The 25,366-nt window shown below is 34.5% G+C and overlaps 1 protein-coding gene across 1 annotated transcript in view; it reads right to left on the bottom strand.

Annotated features, from left to right (window-relative positions):
- Window positions 1-25,366, bottom strand: part of CSMD3 (CUB and Sushi multiple domains 3) — a 1,274,540-nt gene that overhangs the window by 258,141 nt on the left and 991,033 nt on the right. Inside the window, exons 30-31 of the mRNA XM_043601622.1 lie at window positions 24,796-24,983; window positions 12,020-12,214 (exon numbers count right to left, since the gene is read on the bottom strand). Coding sequence (XP_043457557.1) covers window positions 12,020-12,214; window positions 24,796-24,983 — 383 coding nt within the window. The remainder of the gene's footprint in view (window positions 1-12,019; window positions 12,215-24,795; window positions 24,984-25,366) is intronic.

A 25,366-nucleotide genomic window follows, 5' to 3' on the forward strand; every position in this document is an offset into this window, starting at 1 on the left:
CTCTACCTAATTTCAGAATATGTGTCATCCTCAAAGGAGTTCCTGTACTCATTAGCAGTCACTTGCTATTCCCTATACTCCCAAGTCCCTAGCAATTGCTAGGAAACTGGATATGGAAAGACAAGTTCTTAAAATAATTTTGGTTGAGTTATTGGTGCTGTTTAAAAACTAAAATTCTTTTTCATTGCTTAGTTTATTATTTCTAAGTCATTGATTTTAAGTGATGGCAATCTTTTGTTGTTTAAAACATACTTTAAGACAACTAATATATAAGCACAAAATGAGTGTAGGGAAAAAAATCCTCTGTGACAATTTCTTACACCTACTGGATCGCTACACATTGATTTCTCAGGAAAGTCTTCTCTGTCTTCCAGATTAGTTCAGAGGATCCCATCATATAGCATTCCATTACTTTCAAGGCACTTTTTATAACTTGTTTTATATTTATATAAAGCCACTTATTTGTATGGCCTTTTGATTAAGGTCTGTCTCTATCACTTAACTCCAAATATATTAAGTCAAAATTTCCATGTCTTTTTATGCACTACTTATAATTCTGGAGCTTAGCAGAGTGTCTGTTTATTTAATGGACTTGTAATAAATATATGTCATAAATATTAGGAAAAATAAAATATACAGTATATTACTATCTTGCTGGTGACTAAATGCACAGAATGTAAAGCTCATATTTTTCAAACCACTTGTTTAGGGTAGCATAGCAAGTGCAATATAAAAACCCAAAGTTTTGGAGTCTGCAAGATCTAGTTTTGAATTCCAGCTTCACTATTTACTGATTGAGTAGCCTTGGAAGAGAGGGCATTTCAAAGTGGAAACAGATCTGGTATATGGTGAGGCTTAGACAAAATGAATGAAACAACTCTCTGGCCCCACAGAATCTTCTGGAGGTAATATGCTGAGGGTTTCATAAAGGCCTTAGGAAGATGAACTAATCTCATCAATCCCAGAAAGAAATACAGAGTTTAGAGAAAGGACAGGAGGAAACTTACCTGGTGTTTCTGCCAAACTCTTCCCTTGAGAGAGAGGAATGCCATTTAAGCGATTCTACCCAGGGCATTGTTTCCCTCTAGGAAGAGCTGGTAGTTTTTATTTTCCTCTCCTCTTCATTTCCCTAGGGATGAAGACCAGGGTACTCCAACCCAAAGGAAGAGGAACCTACAACTTTAATTCAGCTGTTTTCTCAAGGAGTGGTGGGGGTTGGGGGGGCTGTCACCGTGCCCAGCTGTTAACAATCGGTGTGGACATAGTCCTCTACTTCTTTGGACTCTTTATACTTTAGAAGGCCAGGGAGAAACAAGGGCCAATGTTAATAGTGAAAAGGAGGCGAAATTGGCCTGTCTTCTCCTTTTTCTTACAACTCAGGGGTTCTTTTTCTTGTTTCATGAATTTGGACAGGGAAAAAATGTATATATTTTTCAACCCTAATGGATTTTTTTATTTTTAGTGAATTATACCATTTCATTCCATTTCGAACGTAGGCAGAAAACCGCAGTAGTATTAGAAGTAACTGCGACTTTGTCACCAATAGAAATTACAGATGTTTTTATATTACATAATTGCTGTGGATACCTCAAAATATTATTTCTGCTTATCCCTACAGTAGTTATTAAGCTTTTCAGAACTTCCAATTTAAGGGAATAATTAGGAAGCAATATATTATTACATCAAAATTTGTTTTTTCAATTATAGATTTTAAGTACTTGGATAACTGCGTTTTAATATAATCAGTTTATTGTTTACACCTATGTGCTTTATTATATTTTTACACCTAAAAAAGATAATTCTAGGATAGCATTCATCATTACACAAAAAAGAAACCCAATTCTAATTAGATTCCTTTCAAATCCATCTGATGACTTTCGTAATTTTTTGTTTTCTCTTTTCTTTAACGGTACTTGGCTCAGAGTTTGTTGCTTCGGCCTATGAAGTTCTGGAAAATATTAGTTGCACTGGAGGACCCTTGCCTTTTTGCTGTCTTGTATCTCTTCCTAACATGACAGATCAATTCTTCCCTGAATCAGAAAGGTCCTAAAACTCAGATTTGGAACTGGGGGAGAAATATCCAGTCTTCAGTTTGGCTTAGGTTTGAAGATATTTAGAACCATTGCCTCAGTATGGCCCAGATTTACTCACTAACACTCCCAAGTATTTCAGTCTAACTGGATCTGGCATTTGGGATTAGGAACAAAATTCCCTATTGCACAGCGAGCTCTGTATTACCTTCTTTTATGTGTATATCTTGGAGTGAATGGCTCACTGCTGAAGTGTAAGCGTAAAATGAAATTTTCCGTGTTTAATAAAGGGGAGGAAAGCAGCAGCCTCCTTTAGGGCATCTCTTTTAAAACATAATAGGCCCCAACTTTTGATTTTATAGCGCAGGACTGCTGGCCTTCTGACTGAAGTAAACAATTCTTCAGAAATTAACTCAGGGTTCTTCCAAGGTATACTCACAAGGTATATAGAGACAAGGTACCTCAGTGTGTGTCTCAAGAAGATGAAAGAAGTGTTATTTGTTCTTTCTTTATAAATTTGTATGAGATTCTGTCTGGTCTTTCTAGTATCTTTCATAGACTGCCGGCAATGTTCATTATATTCCAAATATCCTTATTCACTAATAAATCTGATTTTTTTCTCTCTAGGTTTTGTGGGTTGAAATTTTTAGTAGGTTTTTTTTCTCCAATAGAAGAACATTTGTGACTATTTTTAGATCTGTTTTCTTATTACCTTAATACCATTCCTTAATACAGTTTGATTCTCAACATGACTATTAATAGTTACTGCTGTATACTTTATTTTCTTGATCTGCAAGGAGAGAATTTCTGGGTTGATAGATTTTCTGTACATGTAAGTTTTTTTTTTCTTTTTTGCTTTTCTGTAAAAACTGGTGACACATTAGGGAGGCAAGTTTGAAGTCTAACTCAAAGCCTGCATGGTAGTGGAGAATAGGGGCTTCTTTGTACAATGAGAAGCCACGAGACTACCCCTTTGGAGATATGGCATAGTGGCATAGATCCCAAAAGCAGAGAAAATAAAGATGGTTTAAAATATGAGCTCCAAGTCAGTGGTCACAAGTAAATATGCTCTGAATTATAGGCACTGATTTGCAATCAAACTGCTTCTTACACAGGGGACTCTACATAGCATGATCCAGAATTCATAGCAGCAGGGATTTGTTTATAACAATGTTAATGATTCTCTAGACTAGCATGCAGGAGGCCAACTGGAGTGATAATGTAAGTAAGAGTGCCTGGAAATAGCAGGTGCTCAATAACATTAGCTTTCCTTCCCATTTCATTTTAAGTAATACTCCCCCCCACCCCCATCATATAAAAACCAAGCATGCCTTGGTTTTGTCTCAATACTACTTTAAGTTTTTAAAATAGAAAATACTTTTGGGGTACATGACTCAAGTGGTAGAATATGTGACACTTGATCTTGGGGTCATGAGTTTAAGTCCCTCACTGGGCCTAGAGTTTACTAAAAAAAAAAAAAAAGGAAAGAAAGAAAAAGGAAAGAAATGCATTACACTTCTTTTTAGCATGGTTACAAAACATAATCTGTATATTATGTCTGTGAACAAAATTCCTATGTGTAGCTAATGAAAGGCAGATATTTGATGATACTCAGAAATAATTTATCACTAGGACTTTGTTTTATGAATCTTGCATCTACATGCCTTAATTATATCACATATTTTAAATGGCATCAAATGCTAAATGGCTCGGTATATTAGACTAGATGATACCTATATGCATTTATAATGGAATGGGGCTCTAGACTTGTTTCAAACCTCAAAAAAAATTCTATAAACCTCAAGGACATTTGTGATAAGAAATTAGCCCAAGACAAGCCATGCCATTTAAGCAGGAGATCTGGAATAAGAGTTGAGTTTTCTACTTCATACACTAAAGCAATATGATTTAATTAAAAGTAGGTCATATGAGTTTATTAATGAGAGATAACTGTAAAATTGGAGACCTGGATTTACAAAATGAACTTTTTATTTTTTAGTTTGTTTCTTTTGAAGCTTTCTCTTCAGTTGATAGGGTAAGAGGGCTCCCCTTTTAAAAGCTTTTATCATTCCACATATAATTGGAAGTTGAACAAAGAATGGTGCCCTATGACTACTGGATGTCTAATCTTAATGTACTTGTGTGTATGTACTTTGAAAAGACTTACAGTTACCAATGATTGAGTTACTTAATTCTCTTTTTCCCCCCAGAATCTAGGACTTACATTAGCAGGAGAGAAACAAAGGTATTGAAAATAATGGTGCCGATATTCAAAAGAACTAACACTGACTATATCTATTAAGGTATTTATTTGCATTCTGTGTAAGGTTGTATTTCAAATGCAATGCAAAAATGCATGTCAGATGAACACTTTTATTAGTTATTAGTAGGAATTTACTTTTTATTAATTCTCATACTTAGCATGGAGGAAGATTTCAGAAATAAGTGGAGAGCCCCAAATTTCACCACTTATTTTTCATGCCACATATCCGTTCATGAAACACTTAATCGACGGCAATTTTCCATAACTGCAGATATAACAAAGATGAATGCAAGGTAATTTGTAGAATTAATCAGCCTACCTATAGGGCAGTGATTGAGCCTAGACTCCAAAACATGACTGCTGGGCAACTGTGACTTAGAGCAAGTGACTGAACCTCTCTTTGTGCCTTCGTTTCCTCATCTGTAAATGAGAATATTAGTAGTCCTCAATTCATGGAGTTGTGTTAGGCTCTAAATAATATATGTACAAAACTTCAAACCATTGTCAGTACAGATAAACTAGGATCTCTAGGAGTCCTCTCTCTAGGCTTGCCATGTTGAGCTGCTGGAAATTCTACCTACTTTCCTTTGTTTACTCTTGCCTGTATATATTTATAAATGCTCAACCCTGGGTGTGAAATGCACCATCTCCTCATGCCTGTACCTCACCTGGTTTCTTCTTACTTATATTTTTAAGATTCACTTTATGTGTCATTTTTATAAGGAAGACTCTCTTTTAAAAAAATTAACATGTATTCATTTTTTGAGAGACAGAGCATGAGTGGGGGAGGGCAGAAAAAGAGGGAGACGCAGAATCCGAAGCAGACTCCAGGCTCTGAGCAATCAGTAACAGAGCCTGACGCGGGGCTCAAACCCACCCATGAACCGCGAGCTGAAGTCCGAAGCTTAACCAACTGAGCAACCAGGCGCCTCAAGGAAGACCTTCCTGATCTCTCTTTGTAATTGGTTCAGAGGCACCTCCATGCTGTGCGTGCAGCACTGATTTTATTTCCAGCAATGGACCGTATCTGTCTGTATATCATCTGATCATAAACTCTCTAAGGGCAAGAACCATATTGAATTCATAGTTAGTACAGGACCAGGCATATAATTCATACATTTGAATGTTTGAAAAAGAGGAATGCATGATACCATCTTTTCTTTAGAATAAGTGGAAAGCTACTGATTCTTTAACAGTACAAATATGTTTATTCTTAGGGTCTTATTATTGTAATTAACTGTCAAATGCATGCTCCACTGTATGCTATAGCAATGGAAAAGATCAAGAATACTGCATTGGTCCAATCATGAAATAAATAAGCCATGGGTATGTAATGTGCAGCATGATGATATCATTAATAGTACTACTATCTTGCATATCTGAAAGTTGCTAAGAGAGTACATCTTGAAATTATTTATCATAAGAAAAAACTGTAACTGTATGGTGATGGATGTCAACTATACTTATTGTTGCGATCATTTCGCAATATATATAAATATCAAATCATTTTGTTGTATATCTAAAGCAAATTTAATGTTATATGTCAATTTTATCTCAGTTAAAAAAAACAATATTGTAATATGTCAATTTTATCTCAGTTAAAAAAAAAACAATATTGTATTAGTGCTGTGCCTAGTACTTCTAAATTTAATGATCTACCTTTCAAAGTTCTAAGGCCCTAAAATAACTGGGACTTTGCCCACACCAGGAATATTTCAACTTTAGATATACTTGATTCCATCCTGGAAGCTTTAGGGAGCAAGGAGAGGGTAAATTGGAATGTTTTTTCTACTAAGAAAACAAGTGGTCAGAAGCCTAAAGGAAGTCTGAGAGCTTCAGCCAGAAAGCTGGGAAAAAAAGTATTCAGACAAAAAGGACAAGTAAGTGCAAAAGCCCTGAGGTGGAAGTGTGAACAGTGCTTTCAAGAAACATCAAGGAGGCCCTTGTGGCCCAAAGAGTGTAGTAGGGAGCAAGAATAGTAAAGAGGTCAGAGTATATATAGGTAGATTAAGTAGAACCTCATATTGTAAGATCTTTGGAATTTACTCAGATTTAGAAAGTCACTGGTGGATTTTGATATAATCTGACATATGTTTGAAAGATTACTTTGTTGTGTTCATAAGAGATTGTATCAGGAAACAAGGGAAAGAGAGAAACTAGCCAGGGGGGAGGCTAAGAGCTAAGAGATAGCCTGTAGTTGCCCTAGATTAGGGTAGAGGTGTGTTTATATAAACAACTGCAATGCCATTAGGTGAAATAAATCAAGTAGTGAATATTAAGGGAAAAAGATAGAATCTGTCACTATTTGTGTTTCATTTCCTTTAGCTAATATTGAGTCATTTTATGGATAAGAGCAATAAGATTTCCACTTTAATCCAGTGTGTCTATAGTTTTCTAAAGTAACTCACTTTAGTTTTCTTAAGTAACTCAGAGTTTCAACATACTTTTCAAAGTATGAAAAATAAGAAGGTAAGAAATTATTTTCCAAACACTTTTTTTTTTTTTGATCACAAAGTGAATTGCAGGTACGGATATTCTGTTTTGCTATCATTTAATACCTGTGACATTTTCATGAGATAAACTGCAGGGTTTCTCATCACTGAGCAGGACTTACCACAGGATGCTATCATTTTGGATCTACTTCTGACAAATACAATCTCCCAGGGTCCAACATAAGCTCTTGAAAATATTTCCTTCAGATTTAAAATGTACACAATCTTAAACCATGATAAAAAAAAATCCTATCCTCTAAAATAGACAAACTGTAAATTCTTACGGTTCAGTTCGGGATAAACATATTTACTAAGAGGCTGCATGTATAAATTAATATGTTTCATGCTAAACATGTAGCCTGAGACTTTGGGAGCTTATGGTCTTTCAGAGTGAAACATTATAAGAAAAAGCAAAATATTGCATTTAAATATTGCATTAAAGGTCATGCTGGTGTTTACTTTTATGTAAAAAATGACAAGCTTTAGTTATTTTGGCACTTAGGGATCATGGTCTAATAGCCAACATCCTACTTATATACTCAAAAGTGAAGCCTATCAGTCAAAATTTCCTGCCCATGTTCTCAGAGATATTAGTCAACATTTTACCGAGGGGTGGGTAATATGCAGCATGAAAAGCAGCAGAGCCTGGCAATCTAATTCTTAAACATTAATGATATTAACAATAGAGGCATAAAAAAATTAATGCATGACAAAGGCAATTACTAGAATAAACAAACATAACATATTTCTGGAATATTGAAGAGAGGGGCTGTGGATTTGACATAACTCTATCTTTTATACCTGGAAATCAATGGAAATTGTCTAGAGTTGGCAAATCAAGAAACAGAGCTTCATATGTTATGCAGAGTCATGGAGAGGACCATCAGAGCAATCAGAACTAGAAATTATTAGAAGGCTCAGCTGAGTAATAGCAGAATTGAGGTGGGGGGTTGAGGCAGATGACCAGTGCTTTATTAAATAACTTTAAATTGGGACGCCTGGTTGGCTCAGTCATTTAAGTATCCGACTCTTGATTTTGGCTCAGGTCATGATCTCATGGTTCATGAGTTCAAGCTCCGCATCGGGCTCTACACTGAGAGTGGAGAGTTTGCTTGGGGTTCCCTCTCTCCCCCCTTACCCCTGCCCCCCCTCTCAAAATACATAAACTTAAAAAAATAAATTACTTTAAATGCTAAGCTATTTTAAATTATTTTCTCAGTTATCCCATGTATATTTTACTTTGATAAAAAATACAAAATATATCTTAATTAAAAAATCTATCTTTATGGACAAAAAAATTTCTGGCTCTTTTGCAGATGCTTTACCCACTAATTTTGACTTTCAAAGTATTAAATTATTAAATCTGAAAGTCAGCCAGTTCTGTGTATTTTGGATTTCTGTATAATTACTGTGAGGGAAAACAAACAGATATGTACGAACCCGATCAAGAAACTAAAATATATTAAGCTCTCCTTACTGTGATATAGTAATTACTTCAGAACCAATGTTATATTATTTATTTATTTATTTATTTATTTATTTATTATTTATTTATTTTTATATTTTATTTTATTTTAGTAGGTAACCTCTAAGCCCAGAGTGGGGCTTGAACTCATGACCCCAAGATTAAGAGTCACATGCTCTACTGACTAAGCTAGCAGGAACCCCAGAACCAAATGTTCCAAATGAGTTATTTAATAGAATTCTCCCAACAACCTTACAAACTATACAATATTATCTCATGCTTAGACACATAAAATAAATTATACGAGGTCACATAGCTGATTTTAGGTCTTCTCTTGGTTTTAAAACATTGTTTAGAGTTAATTACATCTAATTCTAAAACATGGGGTTCCCCCCATACTAGAAATCATTAGACGTGGTCATATTTTAACATGAATATATCTTCAATTTTGGGTAATAGTATAAGGTATGCATGCAATAACTTTGATTTCCATAGTATCTTGGCATTGTAGGCAAAAGTCTAGTCATATCCAACTAAACTGATAGTGAAGATTATTCTCTTTTAAGAAATTTAAAAATATTAAACATTTGTGCTGTTTTTAGGAGTGGGTAAATGTGTATCCATATATTAACATTAATAAATTATATTTAATTAATGTTAAAATGATAGAAATATACAAGTTCCACTAAAACATAACATACAATGCAAAGTGCAACGTATGTTTTCTAGGGCTGTGCTTCTTTCAGAACATTTTGAATATCACACGTATTAATATGCCAATGTTTGCTGGGAAATTCACTAGGCCCTCTGTATGTGCTATGGTTAATTGAATCTTCACATAATCTATTGAGTTAATAACTGTCATCCAGTTTTAGAGATTTAAAAATCAAGGCTTAGCTCATCTGAGGTCATAGATATAGTAAGAGGATTTGAACACAGGTCTACCCTTGCCTTTGTTTTGTTTGTAGATATTGACTATTAAACCAACATGAAATACACTTGATTGGGCTGTAATTGATCCCATGAAATATTTTTGGTTCAGAAGGACCATTTGTATACATTATGGTATAGTCCATGCTCAATTAACATTTCTATGACCTATCAATATAGAAATCTATGGCAAGGAATAGGATTATTCTAGGCAGGCATATTCTTAGTGAATGCATACTCTGCTGCACCTGTCTTTTTCACCTAAGCCATTGAAAACCATGTATTTAATAATTTATCCCAGTGATTAAGACTTATCTTTTTGATCTATAGTTTTTAAAAAATGTATATTTATTTATTTTGAGAGAAAGAGAGTAGGGGGAGGGGAAGAGAAGGAGGGAGAGAGAGAATCTTAGGCAGCCTCTGTGCTATCAGTGTAGAGCTTGATGTGGGCTTGATCTCATGAAGCCCAAGATGATGACCTGAGCCAAAATCAAGAACCTGAAGCTTAACCTACTGAGCCACCCAGGAGCCCCTGATCTATAGTTTTCTTTATTCTTTGGTTTTCTCTGTCAGGATTTTGGTTATTTCTTGTTTGGCTTCAGAAAATTTTCCATGTTTTTTTGTTGTTGTTGCTTGTTTGTTAGTTTTTAAAAGAATTTTCTGTCTATCCACAAATTCCTCTTTTGCATGGCTCTTAAGACAAAACAACCACACTTTCTCTTAAACTTTTTATAAACTTTCGTGCCATTAATTTTTTTTTTCTGTGGCAGAATGAAATTCAAAGTAATTATTTCTCCTTTTAGTCCCCTTGTCTTCTGATAGATGAAACCATCGATTCAAGCCAAGTTTTAATTGGCTGTTCTGTTACTAACAGAATGACCATTTAGTAGGTAAGTACCTTGTCTTTAGTTCTTACACAACATTCTGAAGTAAAGAATTTCAAATACTCTCATTTTACAGATGAGAGACCCTAGAGAGGTTAAATGACTTAAGTCAGAAATAATACACACATAATTCGAGTACATGAATATATTATATAATTAAGAAAAATTACTATGTGTACCAGACATCAAAAATCTATTCTTTTAATCATCAGATCAAAATTGTTTTTTCTCACTGCAACTCATAGTAAGAAATATACATTACCTCATTGCAAATATACTCATATACATCTACATGCGCACACACACCCTCCACACACATATTTATTGTATTTTATTTATTTCTTTATAGATAGCTGAAAAGAGTTCCACAAAAAAATATTTATCCTTTGGATTATAACATTTTTCTCTTCTTTTTACGTATTTATCTTTTATTTTATTTTATTCAATGTTATATCAGTTATAAAAATGCTGGTCACGACCCAGTGAATTGATTTTATGACTCACTGGTGGTGACCTATAGTTTAGAAAATCTGCTCTAGATGATATCATCTCCATGTCAGTTTTGTACAATGCATTGGGATCATTCAACTGATGAGGGAGTCTGTGGTAACTTTCCAAAGTGATATCATAGTTCTTCTCTCCTTACTGAACTGTTTTTTTGTCCCACAGTATCTCTGTCCTCATAGACTTGTATACAAGTATATGATTTTTCAACATGCAGTATTATTTTATTTAGCTATAAAATCCATCTCCAAAAGCTTGAAATAAAAATTTCCATGGTCTGCAAATGAACTGTGCATCGCTTTATTTTAGAATGTCCTGTTTTTCATTAAAATAATGTTTCAACCACTGTGTTGGACTTTTCTAACACTCAGATGTGCACTTTAGAAAGAACACGGGGTACTGGTTCCATAAAGTGACAAATTGGTCCTTGTTGTGAAAAATCCTCCTGGTATTTAGCCAGAAATATATATTCATGAACCATCATCATCACAACTCCTTCATTATTCACTGGGGACTCCCACAATCTTCCCTCCTGTGTCCACTGAATCATCTTTTCAAAATTCTGAATAGGCTGTTCATTTACTGTGGCTAAATGCTTAGCAAATTCCACACCCTAAGTGAAGGTGCCATCTCTGTTTCTGGTGCCTCTTCAGTAACTTCCTTAATCTCAAGAACATTAAGTGTCTTCCTCTTGAATATATTTTTCCTAATGTATTTTTCCTAACTTTTTCCAAGATCAGCAGTCTTCTCCTGGCTATGATCACTGTCAGTTCCTGTATCAAGTTGAAACTGATGCACTGGTCTGGTACTAACTCTAGCGGTGGCAGTTACATATCTGATATGATGTTACTGAAACTAATTTTAGGTCTTCCTCCATTTTACTGTGTCCTTGAGCCCTCCCCCTGTTGTGAGACCCGCCTCAGCAGCTCCAACATGGTTTTCACTTCTAGGCAACTTTAATTTTTAGGAAAAATGTGTAGTTTGGATAAAGATTTATCACCAGTTCTTGATCATATTTAAGTCACTGCATTTATCTATGTTGTTGAAATGTCAGTTTCAGTGTATTAGTTCTTCCTTTACTCAGCCAGTATCTTCTGAGCACCTAATTTTCTCAGGCGCTCCTCTAAGTCCTGAACATAGAATAGAAAAAGGCAATATCCTTGTGCCCGGGAGCTTGCTTACAATAACGTGTGCATTGCTTTAGAGACACCTGGGAATATAAGTACTTTCCCAAAACCATTTCTTTAATGAATCCAATTTAAAAATCCTTGATAAAATCTCTGCCTGGCCTATATCACACTTGTAGATTGAATGTTAAGTGGTCAATTTTTAAAAATATAAAAATGGGTTTAAATATTTCCTGATTCTGTCTAAAAATAAAAGGTCAGACAAAAAAAAATGTATATATATATATATATATATATATATATATATATATATATATTTCTTACCATGACAACTTGGTAAGGCTCTATTCCATCCAGGTCTTCCATCATCTCCCATGATACAGGTGAGTGTCGAATAACCTTGAAGAACATAACCAGCATCACAATAATAGGTGACTGTTGACCCTAATTTATAATCCATTCCAAGTCTGGTGCCATTCATTATATTGCCTGGATCAAAGCAGGACTCTCGAAGTTTTGCTGTAAAACAGTGTTGATATAAAATGAATTGTTGAAAACATTATTTTCCACAAAAGTTTTACTATTACTTCATTTCTACTTCTAAGCAGACGGGAAAGCACCAGCACTCTGTCCGCTTCTGTTTGTGGGCTCAAAGTACAAAGTAGCCCATAATCATATGTGACACTTTGCTAATTCATATTGATAAGTAAGAGCATAAAATTCTTCGCTGGACTTTTCATTAAAATTAGTATCTAATATGCAGTCAAACATTGGGTGTTAGAGTTTATTATAAATTGTATGCAATAATATTTTTAATGCATACATATTTTCAATGAATTATTTTGGAAAAGAAGCAGGATTTATTTCTTTATTTATTAATGCTTTATTTAAAAGTTCTTCCTCCATATAAAGGACACCCATTCCCTGTGACTGAACCTAGAAATGATACTACCACCGGTGTTGAGCTCAGCTCATTTCACCACTGGTAGGAAGGTGAAATCATTTATTGTAACCTACCTCCTCTAGTCACCTCCCATGTCTACCAGAGGTCTGTCTATCCATCATTAAAAAGCAGCAAAATCTTTATGACATCCAAGCCATGATCTTTTTGGACAGAGAGTCTATGTTAAAGCCAAGTGTTTTTAAAGCTAACACAAATTTAAAATTAAGTCCATTCACAACAAAGGAACGAAGGAACTAAAAGTTCTCTGTGCACCCCGATAGTGAACTAAAGAGGATGACAGAACATTTTGAAAACATGTAGAGAAACACAAAGACCAGTTCATCCATTTTGGGGAATAAGCTCTAATACAAATTGTTGTTAACAGATCTGAGCAATGCCCTAATATTTCCATATTAATATTATTATAGGTTACTTAAGAAATAATACAAAAATGTAAGGGCCATCACAATTTCAGGATAACAAATATAATTTTCTACATTAGAATTTATTTTATGTTAATGGGAAATCAGGAGGTGGGTGTATCTCTGCATATGACTCATGGAATCATTGGAATTTAAGTCAATAATGTCTTCGTGTTCGGCTATCACAGAAATTATTTTATTATCATATATCCAAATCTTCTTACCTGCAGTAGTAGGAATATATTTCTTCCACTCATAAAACTTTACAAAATTCAAAGTACTTCAACATTCATAGAAAATGAGGAGAAATTTATGTTTTATAAAGAACACTAGCAAGATTTCTCCCAATTCAGCTAAAGAGGCAATGGCAGAATCAACCGTTTAAATGATTTTAATAGAATATCAGAGGAACGAAGTTCTGCTTTTTTTCTTTCCTTCTTTCCAACAGGTACTTAAGAACCCACACTACCCAGTGAACTTTGGAAATATAGCAGTGCACATTCAGAATATATTTTGGCCCTCATGGCATTTACAGCTTATTAGTTCTATTAAATGAATACTTGTAACTCTCAAGAGTATGACATATGTGGATGCATTCAGGAACCTTCCTGGAGAACTGACATCTAAGCTGAACATGGAGAGAGAACGAGCTCACTAAGTGAAGGACAAGGCAGGTGAAGGAAACAAGTGTGTAAGTTGGGGAAACCTGATTCCTGAGTTTCAGTCCAAATCTAAATAACTTAATCATCTCCCAAGTGCACACACACATGTGCACACACACACAAAATTTGCACCCCATAAATTATACTCAGAGTTCACGATAAAAATTACTTCTCAATCCAAGAACTTATATTTCTTACTAGGTAAAATATTCCCACAATACCGTTTTCCAGAAACAACAAGCAGTGTGAATACTACTTTCCCTTGAGGGAAAAGAAAGAATTGAAATTGCTGTTTAAAAGGATTCATCTCTTTGGCAACCCTAACCATCTAATATTCCTCTTTTAAAAAGTTTGCTTTTTTCTTCTCTAAAGTTTTCCCAATAGTTTCAGTGACATATCAGTGATTCTGTACTGCAAATGTCCTACTTTTTGAGGAAAGGGAAATATGCCAAAAAGTTAAATATATTGCCTCTGCAACAATTTTATATTGCTAGCCTCATTTTGAGAGGATTCATTTACCTCATTACTATGTTTACCTGCTACTTTAAATCCTTGGTGACTAGCTGTCTATGGATAATACTGCCCTTGTTTATTTCCATGCCTGCCATAGCAATTATCTGTAAATTTTGAAAATGTCTGGAGAATCCTTATGCAAAGGTCTAGGAGGTAGATGGAAAGGTAATTTGAGTTTTTGAAAAAAAAATTGTGAGGCAGACAAGTTGATAGTATTATTTTTATGAATAATTAATTTTATTTACCTTCATAGTAGTTTGCCTACTGAATAGATCCTAGGCTAAAGTCTCCCTTGCCTTATATTCTCCAAAAAAAGTACCTAAGAAGTCTGCTACAAGATAGAAGTAAACATAAGACAGAAAGCTTATACCTTACCTATGGCTTTTTAAAAAAATTTTTACAAAACATTTCTTTACAGAATTTTTCCACCAGCAATGAAAATATCCTAAATGCTAGAGCACCTGGATGGTTCAGTCAGTTAAGTTTATGACTTCGACTCAGGTCATGATCTCGCGGTTCATGGGTTCGAGTCCACCATCAGGCTCTGTGCTGACAGCTCAGAGCCTGGAGCCTGTTTCAGATTCTGTGTCTCGTCTCTCTCTACCCCTCCCCCACTCACACTCTGTCTCTCTCTGAAAAGTGAATAAACATTAAAAATAAAATAAAATATGGGGATGCAAGCTGGTGCAGCCACTCTGGAAAACAGTACGGAGGTTCCTCAAAAATTAAAAATAGAACTATCCTGTTACCCAGCAATTGCACTACTAGGTATTTATCCAAGGGATACAGGTGTGTATTTCGAAGGGATGCATGCACCCCAATGTTTATGGCAACACTATCGACAATAGCCAAAGTATGGAAGGAGCCCAAATGTCCATCGGTGGATGAATGGATAAAGAAGATGTGGTATATATACACAATGAAGTATTACTCGGCATTCAAAAAGAATGAAATCTTGCCATTTGCAACTACATGGATGGAACTGGAGGGTATTAATGCCAAGTGAAATTAGTCAGTCAGAGAAAGACAAATATCATATGACTTCACTCATATGAGGACTTTAAGAGACAAAACAGATGAGCATAAGGGAAGGGAACCAAAAATAATATGAAAACAGGGAGGGGGACAAAACAGAAGAGACTCATAAATATGGAGAACAAACAGAGGGTTACTGAAGAGGGTGTGGGAGGGGGGATGGGCTAAATGGGTAAGGGGCATTAAGGAATCTACTCCTGAAATCATTGTTGCACTATATGCTGACTAATTTGGATGTAAATTGAAAAAAATTAAATTAAAACAAATAAACTAAAACATTTAAAATAAAATATCCTAAATGCCTAATGAAAAAACAATTTGACATTAGGAACCAAAACTGTGGTTTAAAGAAAATTCAGTTGGAAAAATTAAAGCTTTACTATGTTTCTGTTTCCATTTTATTCCTGAAAACCTATGGATGTTGAGATCACATTACATATACTAAGTGTAATATCTACAACACTATGAAGTTTATCATACTTTGAACCATACATAGGTATGTGTGTTGAGTTCATACTTAGTGACTGATTTATAAATAAATATTTTCTTTTCTGGGAGAAAAAGAAACATACATATTTTTGTTGTTAAAGGCATTATTACTTCAAAATTTGTTTCCACATATAGCTATATGCTCGCTAAGGGACCATTATTCTGAATAATGTCATCTTGTGGATAATCAAAAGTGGTTATATGTTATTTTTGATCTTGAAGGGTAACCAAACTGTATAATATCCAACTGCCTGTTATTTCCAGGATGGTAGACATGTGTGGATGGACATTTATCTGCTGGCATGATTTCAGAAACTGAGAACTAAGCTCCCTTCATGATGTATATGCATTATAATTCCCTCATCTGATCATACTCAGTCCCCAGAGGCCTCCCTATTGTAGGCACGAGCGTTCACTTAAGGCCGGCTACAGGTGCTTTTAGAGAATAAGGATGAGCCATACATGTATCTCTTTTATTTTGGGAAGTATTACACAATTGACCCCAGACTACCTCAGGGTAATAACTGAAATGTAATAAGTTGCTCTATGGCAAAAAAATGGTATGTTAATTTAGAAAGTAATTTATGATACTTTTCAGGTTCTTAGAGCAGATGGCTAACTTATACCGTATATAAACAGTCAGTCATAAATCTTTCACTGTCCATACTGGTGCCTATAAATTGACATTCCCTGCCAGCTCAAGCACCAGCTACCAGCAGTTTCCCTCCACTGGCACAAAACTATATATTCTCTCTCCATCAGAATCAAGACATTTTGTTAAAAGAATACAAATTTTACTACTGTATGGGCCACATTTGTATAAATGTTATAATTATAAATTTTTAAGACATACTTATTAACATTATGATCTAAAATGGTCCTAAAGTTAAAACAATGCAAATGAGAGTACTGTTTGAACTCTAAATATTTATTCAACTGTAAATCTGTTAAGGTTGTATCTCATTAAAATTACAATGGAGACTAGGCCTGTCTGATTTAAACTCTTTGTGAAGACATTGCTTTATAATTAGCCAAACACCTCCTTTCACCCCCAGACTTCCACTTCTCCACTCCAATTTACTATTTTCTACCACATAAAGGCATATCCACAATTTGCTTTACATAAGCAGAAAGTAGTATTCCTTCCAGAATCCTTGTTAGCAGGCTTGTGTTTTTGCAACGTTCACATACAGGATTCGTTCATTGCACAACTATTGTGTGTTTGCACACAAACAAAACTAAGATTCATTATCTATCTTCAAGGGGGAAATGGAAAGATAGATATGAAGAAGGCAATGATAACTATACTCTGGTGTGAGCTCTAATAGAGGTAGGGGTTGTTTTTTAATTAAAAGCCTACCAAAAACATTATGGATTTAGAGTGAGTCAAGACTTTAAAACTTTACTTTTCAGTGCCCACAGAAACCAACATGCATAAGTGAAGGTATGGAACATGTATTACAAATGACAAAGGAAAAGCTTTTTACTATTCCAGGCCTCAATGTATATGTCAGTTTATTTTGGGGGTGCATATTTTATAAAAATGCTGAGATGTTTGTCTTCGGCAGAAAGAAATATAAGGACCGATTTATTAGCTTTAAGAAACAAAACAATTAAAGAGATAACATGTTTTGAATAAGGATAGGAAATAGGGAGGCTGATGAAAAAAGGCAGACCCTGGAGACCCTGAACTGGGGCATGGAACTTTCCTATGGATGAGAGTCCAGAGAATTAATTAGGTTGGATTTGGGGACTAGTATGAACTTAACACTAACATCAGCAAGAAATACTGTCTGGAGTATAAAAATAAGACTTCATGAAATTGTGTGTAAGTAGGCATCAGTGTAGTAGCTGAGCATCGTAGGGAGTAATTGCAGGGTCCAGGGAGAAAGACTGAAGTTCATGGAATGACTATGTATTTCTCTCTGTTTGACTTTTATATTTTTATTTGCTTTTACTCTAATAGTAATAATAATTTATATCATTTTCTGCAACTATTTCTAATGTATATATTAATGTTTTATTTTAACGTTTATTTTTGACAGAGAGAAAGAGAGAGAGAGAGAGAGAGAGAGAGAGAGAGAGAGAGAGAGAGAGAGAGAGAGAGAGAGAGAGAGAAAGAGGGAGACACAGAATCCAAAGCAAGTTCCAGGCTCTGAGCTCTCAGCACAGAGTCCAATGTGGGACTCAAACTCAAAGACTGTGAGATCATGACCTGAGCAGAAGTTGGATGCCCAAACGCCTGAGACACCCAGGCACCCCTCTGTACTCTTTTTAATAGTCTGATCCTTAGCTTTGCCATTTGTAAAATAGGGATAGAGATACTTATCACTTATTTGTGTTAGTTTTAATATTTCTGTTGCATTTATAAATGGTCCTGCTCATGGGAAGGATAGAGAGAATTCATTAAAAGGAACTAATCATTGTATCTAGAATACAGTAGGTACCTAATGATTAATTTTATCTTTTAAAAACATTTGCACTTGTGGTCCTTTTCCTATGACAACATAAATCTTAGGAATTTTGGAAATTTTGGAAATGATGGGACATGGAAATGGATCAAGCTGGGAAATAGAAATGGATAGAAGTTAGTTAAGAAAAAGGAGAGTAGGTTTTATCTCAAGTGTTTAATTATATGGATTTAGGAATGGCTACCTGGAATGTTAAGTAGAGAAAGGATTGTGAGGTTAATTACAGTTTCCACAAGAAAGAATGCTGGAATCAGTTAGTACCACCTGCACTAAGCATGGTAGTATTTGTGGAATTTTTCCTGTATCTTTTATCCTAGAGATCTATGGACATGTTTTACAATAGAATCTAGCTTTACTGACTTGATTACAGCTTTCTTGTTTTTCTTTCCTTCTTTTCTTTCCTTCTTTGCTTGCTTCCTCCTCTCCTCTCCTTTTTCTTTTTATTTATTTAATTTTTTAAATTATTATTTATTTTTGAGAGACAGAGCGTGAGTGGGGGAATGGCAGAGAGAGAGGGAGACACAGAATCCAAAGCAGGCTCCGGGTTCTGAGCTCTGAGCTGTCAGCACAGAGCCTAATGCGGGGCTCAAACTCACAAACCGTGAGATAATGACCTGGGATGCTTAACCAAGTGAGATGCTTAACCAACTGAGCCATCCAGGAGCCCCTCTTCTCCTTTTCTTTCCTTTCCTTTTTCTTTTGTTTTCCTCTTATATAGGTCTTCTTTATAAGCCTGTTAGCTTGCAGATATAAGTAGCTATTCCTAAAGAGCCAAGTTCTCCTTATAAAATGCAGGACAGAGATGTATCTCTAAGATTTCTTGTATTTCAGTAATGTTATTATTCTAAGATTCTAATTATGACTTGATTTCAAAATGAGAAGACACCTCTTTAGGTTGCTCAAAATCAATCAAATAATTACCAAAATTATGGTGTGTAAGCACTTATTCTAAGGTACTAATTGTATACTGGTGAATAACAGAGATCTTGCTCTTAAGACGCTTGTATTTTAGTATATGTGTAGGGAGTTAGTGGAGTAAATGGGAGTGCAGAGAGTAAATAAGCGAGTAAAATTAATTGGCACTATTTCTAAGGAACTCTGATGCAAAAAACATCATAACGCTGTGGTATTAGGACAAGTTTAGAATTATTGATAATAAATCTCTGCATTTTAAGACTTTTGCAAATCAGGTAAAGATGTACTCAGAAAAAAAACATTGCCACGAAAGTTCATATTAGAAGAGAAAAAATGCGGAAAATTAGTACGGTAAGTATTTATTTCGATAAACCTGAAAAAAGAGAAAGCAGAGATGCAGAGAAAATAGACAGGAAGAAATACTATTACTAACACAAGAACCAAACGTTAATAAAAAACATACAGCAACAAATAAAGTAAGAAAATACTGCAAATATTTTATGTCAGCAATTTGAAAACTTGGATGAAAATAATTTTTAGGAAGCCGACTTTCAGAAATCAAAGATAAAGTAGAAAATCTGGATAGATTTATAACCACTAAAATTCTACTACCTCGGATCACCAAGTCCCTAGTTCTACAGGGAAGTTCTCACAAATGTTTGAGAAACAGATGATCCCTATCTTACACAAATTATTCTAGATATTAGAAAAGTAAGAATGCTCCCAAAGTTGGGGGATTGTAGAGTCTTGATCAAAACTAGACAAAGACAATTATATAGGAAGGAAAATCTATAATGTAATAAATAATTTTATAAGATTATTTTTATAATCTTATAATAATATTTAATTTATACAAAGGAAAACCATGTGATATTTTCAGTAGCTGATGAAAAAGTAGTCGATGAACTTCAATCCCAGAATGATTAAGGAATTTTTAGTAGATCAGGAATGGAAGGGAACTTCCTATAATTGATAAAAAATATATCCAGATAGTGTAACATTTTGGATAAGCATGTCCATTGTGGAGCCCAATCTGAATCAAATCTTAGCTCTGCCACATGACTAGGCTAATTACTTAACCTTGTGCTAAAACTTTTTCATTCAGTAAATGATTTTTATATGTAAATAACCTTGAAATGTCTCTGAAAACAATGAGTTAAAAAATTTCAGCCCTTATTAACATCGCCCCAACCAATAGGAAATACTTAAAGGTAAAACACTAGATGAATTTGCTGTAAAATCAGTAATGACAGAAGAATGATGGCTACCACTGTTTAATTTGATATGATACTAAATTTTTTGCCCTGATCATTAAGCCAAGGGGGTGTGGGGCGGGGGAGTGTATAGACTAGGAAAAAACAAACAAACAAAAAAACCCCAAAAAACAAACAAGAAAAAAAGAAACAGAACTGTCACTGGGTACACAGAAAATCCAAAAAAAATCCATTAAAAATTATGATAACTAATGAAAGAGTTAAGAAGTCTTGCTAGATACTAGTTATTACAAAAATCCATGCATTAGCAACAATGAATAAAATCTAATAATAAAAATATCATTAATTACAATGGAAACTATAAGCCATTTAAGATTTAGATGAGAAAACTTTTATAAAGAAAATTAGAAACTATTACTGAAAGACAATGAGGAGGTTATGAATAAGTTGAGAGATATGCCATAATAATAGTTGAAAAGACTAAGTATCAGACATCAATTTATTCCAAATAATTTATAAATACAATGCAGTACCAATGAAATTCAAGAGGCAGAAAGAACTTAATTCCAAAATCTAAATAAAATTTAAAAAGGTTAATAGAGACCGGGACAATTTTGCCTACCTCATGTCTACTTATTTTAAAGCTATAGTAGTAAAATTCAGAGAAATATTGGCTTGGAATAGATAAACAGGCCAATAGAACAGAATAGACAAGTCAGAAACAGTGATAGAGAGACTTGCTACTTGAGAGCAGTAGCATTGTCTTGTCAAGAAATGGTGGTAGGACCATTCACACAAAGAATAGAATAAAATAAAATTAGATTCCTTGGTTACAGAAAAATACTCCACACACATGAAAAAGATGAAAAATGGAAGGCAAAGCTTTAAAACTTTAGAGCAAGTTGAGGAAAATGCCTTTATGAACTCCACATGAGGAAACAAAATGCCTTTTTTAAATCAAGGCATAATAATGTTTCAAGGTTTCATAGCCTTCACAAACTATGAAGAAAAGGAAATGATATTGACTTTTAAAACTTTTATACAGCAAAAGAAACCAGAAAGAAAGTGAAAATGCTTGCCAAAGATGGTATAAGATTTTTACTACAACATGGAACATGAATAAAGGATTAATATCCATAATACAAAAAGAATTTCCTATAAACAAAACAAAAAAAAGAAACAGGCAACCTACTAGAAAAATGTGCAACAGTAGAAATATGCAATTAACAAAAAGGGAACCTCAGTATAAACATAGGAAGAAGATGTTCAGCTTAATAGTAATTACAGAAAAGACAATAAAAATGACCATGAGATACATTTAATACTCATGAGGCTGACAATTTTCAAGCGTGACAAGAGCACTGGATTTTCAAAAGTGTGGGGTTCCTTAAAATCACTATCTTGAAAAGATAGTGATAATGCTGCAGGTTGCAGCATTATTTACAATAGCCAAAACATGGAAACAACCTCAGTGACGCAACAGATGAATGAGCAGAGAAAATGTGGTGTATCTATACAATGGAATACTATTCGTCCATGAAAGAAGGAAATCCTGCCATTTGGGACAAATATATGGACCTTGAGAGCATTATGCTAAGTGAAATAAGACTGACAAAGACAAATACTGTGTGATCTCACTTATGTGTGTAACCTAAAAAGACAAACCAAACTCATAAATGCAGATAACAGACTGGTAGCTGCCAGAGGCCAAGATGGAAGTTGGATGAAATAGGTGAATGGGATGAAAAGGTACACACTTTCATTTATAAAGTAATGTATGGCATGGTAACTATAGTTAACAATAGTGTATTGCATATTTGCAAATTGCTAGGAGAATAGATCTTAAAAGTTCTCATGAACACAGACACAAAATGTATAACTATATGTAGCTACACATAGTTGCCTAAACATTGTGGTAATCATTTCACAATATACACATATATCAAGTCATTATATTGTACACCTAAAATTAATATAATTTATATGATGTTATGTGTCAATTATATCTTCATTTTTTAATGTGAAGTTTCTGAAATTCTTTCCTTGATGTTGAAAATATAAATTGGTATAACCTCTTCTTTGAATAACTAGGCAATATGGAGTTAGTCAAGAGGTTTATAGTCTTTGACCCAATAATTCCACTCCTGGGCAGATAGATACTTTAGAGACACTCTCACAGTTATGCTCAAGAAGGCATGCAAAAGAATGTTAATTTCATCATGATTCATTTCTGGTAGTGAAAAACTGAAACAACATGTGTTTATCAGAAAAATCTGTAAATTAACTGTGGTACAGTCATATGATGGAATATCATAAAGAAATTAATGAACTAAGTCTACGTATCTCTATTATTGATAAATCTCAAAAACAATGTAAAGGGAAAAAACAATTTTCCCAAGGATATGTACATGATGGAAATAGAACATTTTTATCAAAACAGGATGAAGGATATGTACATGATAGAACACGTTAAAATACAGGGGCGCCTGGGTGGCTCAGTTGGGTAAGTGTCTGACTCTTGATTTTGGTTCAGGTCATGATCTCACAGTTCATGGCATTGAGCCCCATGTCAGGCTCTGCACTTCATGTACAGCCTGCTTATGATTCTCACTCTCCTTCTCTCTATCTCTCCCCCACTCTGTTGCTTTCGCTCTTAAAAGTAAGTAAACATTAAAAAAAGAAAATATTAAAATACCTGTAATCATACATTCATGGAAAAAATAAGTAACATATTAAGAATTAGGAGGGAACTATGATCAAAAGGACAGGACTAAAAATAGTCTCGATTGCTCATTATGGTCTGCCTGGATAGCCAGCTAGCTTGGTCCTACCCACTGTATAGTGTGGAAAGGCTCTTCCACATAGAGAGATTAGTTTGGTACTTAAGTTCAACCTGGCATAAGACCAATGCCTCCTAACCCATTGTTATAAGGCCTAAGCTTCTCCAGAGGGTTTGGAGCAGCTATCACGCCTAGGGCCCCAATAAATAGCTGGGAACCCAAATCCTCATTGTCTGGTATCAAACACCTTGTAAATTCTTCCACTGACAAGGCCATTTTTTTTTTCTTTTTACTTTCCTCTATAAGATGAGAGACTCACAGAGGGCTCAACCTTTCCACTATAGTGAAATCCACACCATGTCCATGACGAGGAGATAACTCGACCCTGGCATGCATTTCCAAATTTTGTTGGAGATATTGGAGGGTTCCAAGCATCCATATATTGTTAATATGTGAGTTTTCCCATTCCCTATAAAAGATTTCCTTAACCCATGTCATGTAAAGTTGTGTAATTTACCTTTACTTCTTTTGATAGACCTGAAGAGACACACCCTTGTTCTACAGCAAATGCAAAAGGAATTTCTAGTGTATATATAATATTATATTTTTTAAGGCAAGAAAAGAGACATCTGAAGCAAGTGTGACACAATATAAAGGTCTGTCGGATTAGATGGTGGATAATTTGAAGTTTGTTTTTTTTATCCTGTATAATCTTCAGTTATTGAAAATAGTTCATAATGAAAAAAAGCGAGGTGGCAAGTAACAACTCCAAAATATGTCTTTTTAGAACTCAAATAATATGATAAATTATAGGTATGTCCTTCATAAGCTCAATTATTGAAAAAACAACAAGTTTTGACTTTAAACAACTAAGACCTATTTATTCTTATAGTCACTGAGCATAAAAATTACGAAAAATATATTAATAAATATCCATTGGGGTGTCTGGGTGGCTCAGTTGGTTAAGTGTATAACTTCGGCTCAGGTCATGATCTCACAGTTCGTGCGTTCAAGCCCCACATCAGACTCTGTGCTGACAGTTCAGAGCCTGGAGGCTGCTTCAGAGTCTGTGTGCCCCTCTCTTTCTGCCCTTCCCTGCTTACTCTCTGTCTCTATCAAAAATAAATAAACATTAAAAAAAATTAAAAAACCACATCCATAGGCATTGTAATATTGATTCCTCTAAATACTTGAAGAAATACTCTAAAATATTTTAATTATCACTATATTTTACTCTCCCTATTCTGAATGTTGACACACTTAAATATCTTTAGACATTTTCTGAAATGGAATTATCAGTATACTTTGTTCTCCTTATCACTGAAAGTAGTCTCTGAACAAACATGAACAAATCTTCAGCTTCCAAAAATTTCATCTTTTTAAAAATATTTTGTGGTCTTAGCCAACTACCACAATGTACTAACCGCTAACTTGTTTGCCTGATACATTTCCTTCGGTAGGAATTAGGGAAATGCTAATTTCCTTCCTACTGATAGGAAAAGTCTACATTGAGAGCTCTTCTATGAGATCAATTGTAGGCAGTCTGTACTAAGACATACACATATAACTAACCATTGACAATGACCAACACAGAATTAATCTCCTGTATAAAATACACTCTAAATCACGCTGCAAAAATCAAATGTTCACATTTACCTTTATATTCTAAATGAAATCCAGTGTAACTAACAGATCCATCACTCCGAAAAGCCAAATGCATGGTATTTGAGCTGCTCTCTATTCTCTCTGGTAACTTGCTGTCTTGAAAACTTCCAATCAGTGGGCTATTACTGTCTGGTCCATCGTATATGTAGAGGAAGTCATAATTTGGCTCTATGCTAAAACTAAAAGAAAAAGAGAGAGAGAGAAAAGGAATTGGAATGGTTATTGCTGAGGTATTAAGTATAATAGTCATATAATCATATATTAATTCAGTCAACATCTTTAAAAATAACAGACTCTGCCAAAGTAAGCTAACTTGAAAAGTTACCTGGCAACAACACACTGAATATGGATATCAAAACAGTAGAAAAGAGAAAGGACACCTTGATATTTTCAAATATTTGTAAGTTGGCCTTGTGTCTACAAGGAATACAAATGATAGTAAGGCAGTTTATCTAATGAAAGGGTACAAGGTTTGAAGTCAGAGATATAAGTTTAAGCCTTGCTTCTGCCCTTGTTAGCTACATATCCTTATGTAAATTACTTTATATCAATAAAATGTGGA

This window comes from Prionailurus bengalensis, chromosome F2 (genome assembly GCF_016509475.1).
Source record: "Prionailurus bengalensis isolate Pbe53 chromosome F2, Fcat_Pben_1.1_paternal_pri, whole genome shotgun sequence".
In the NCBI taxonomy this organism is placed as follows: Eukaryota; Metazoa; Chordata; class Mammalia; order Carnivora; family Felidae; genus Prionailurus; species Prionailurus bengalensis.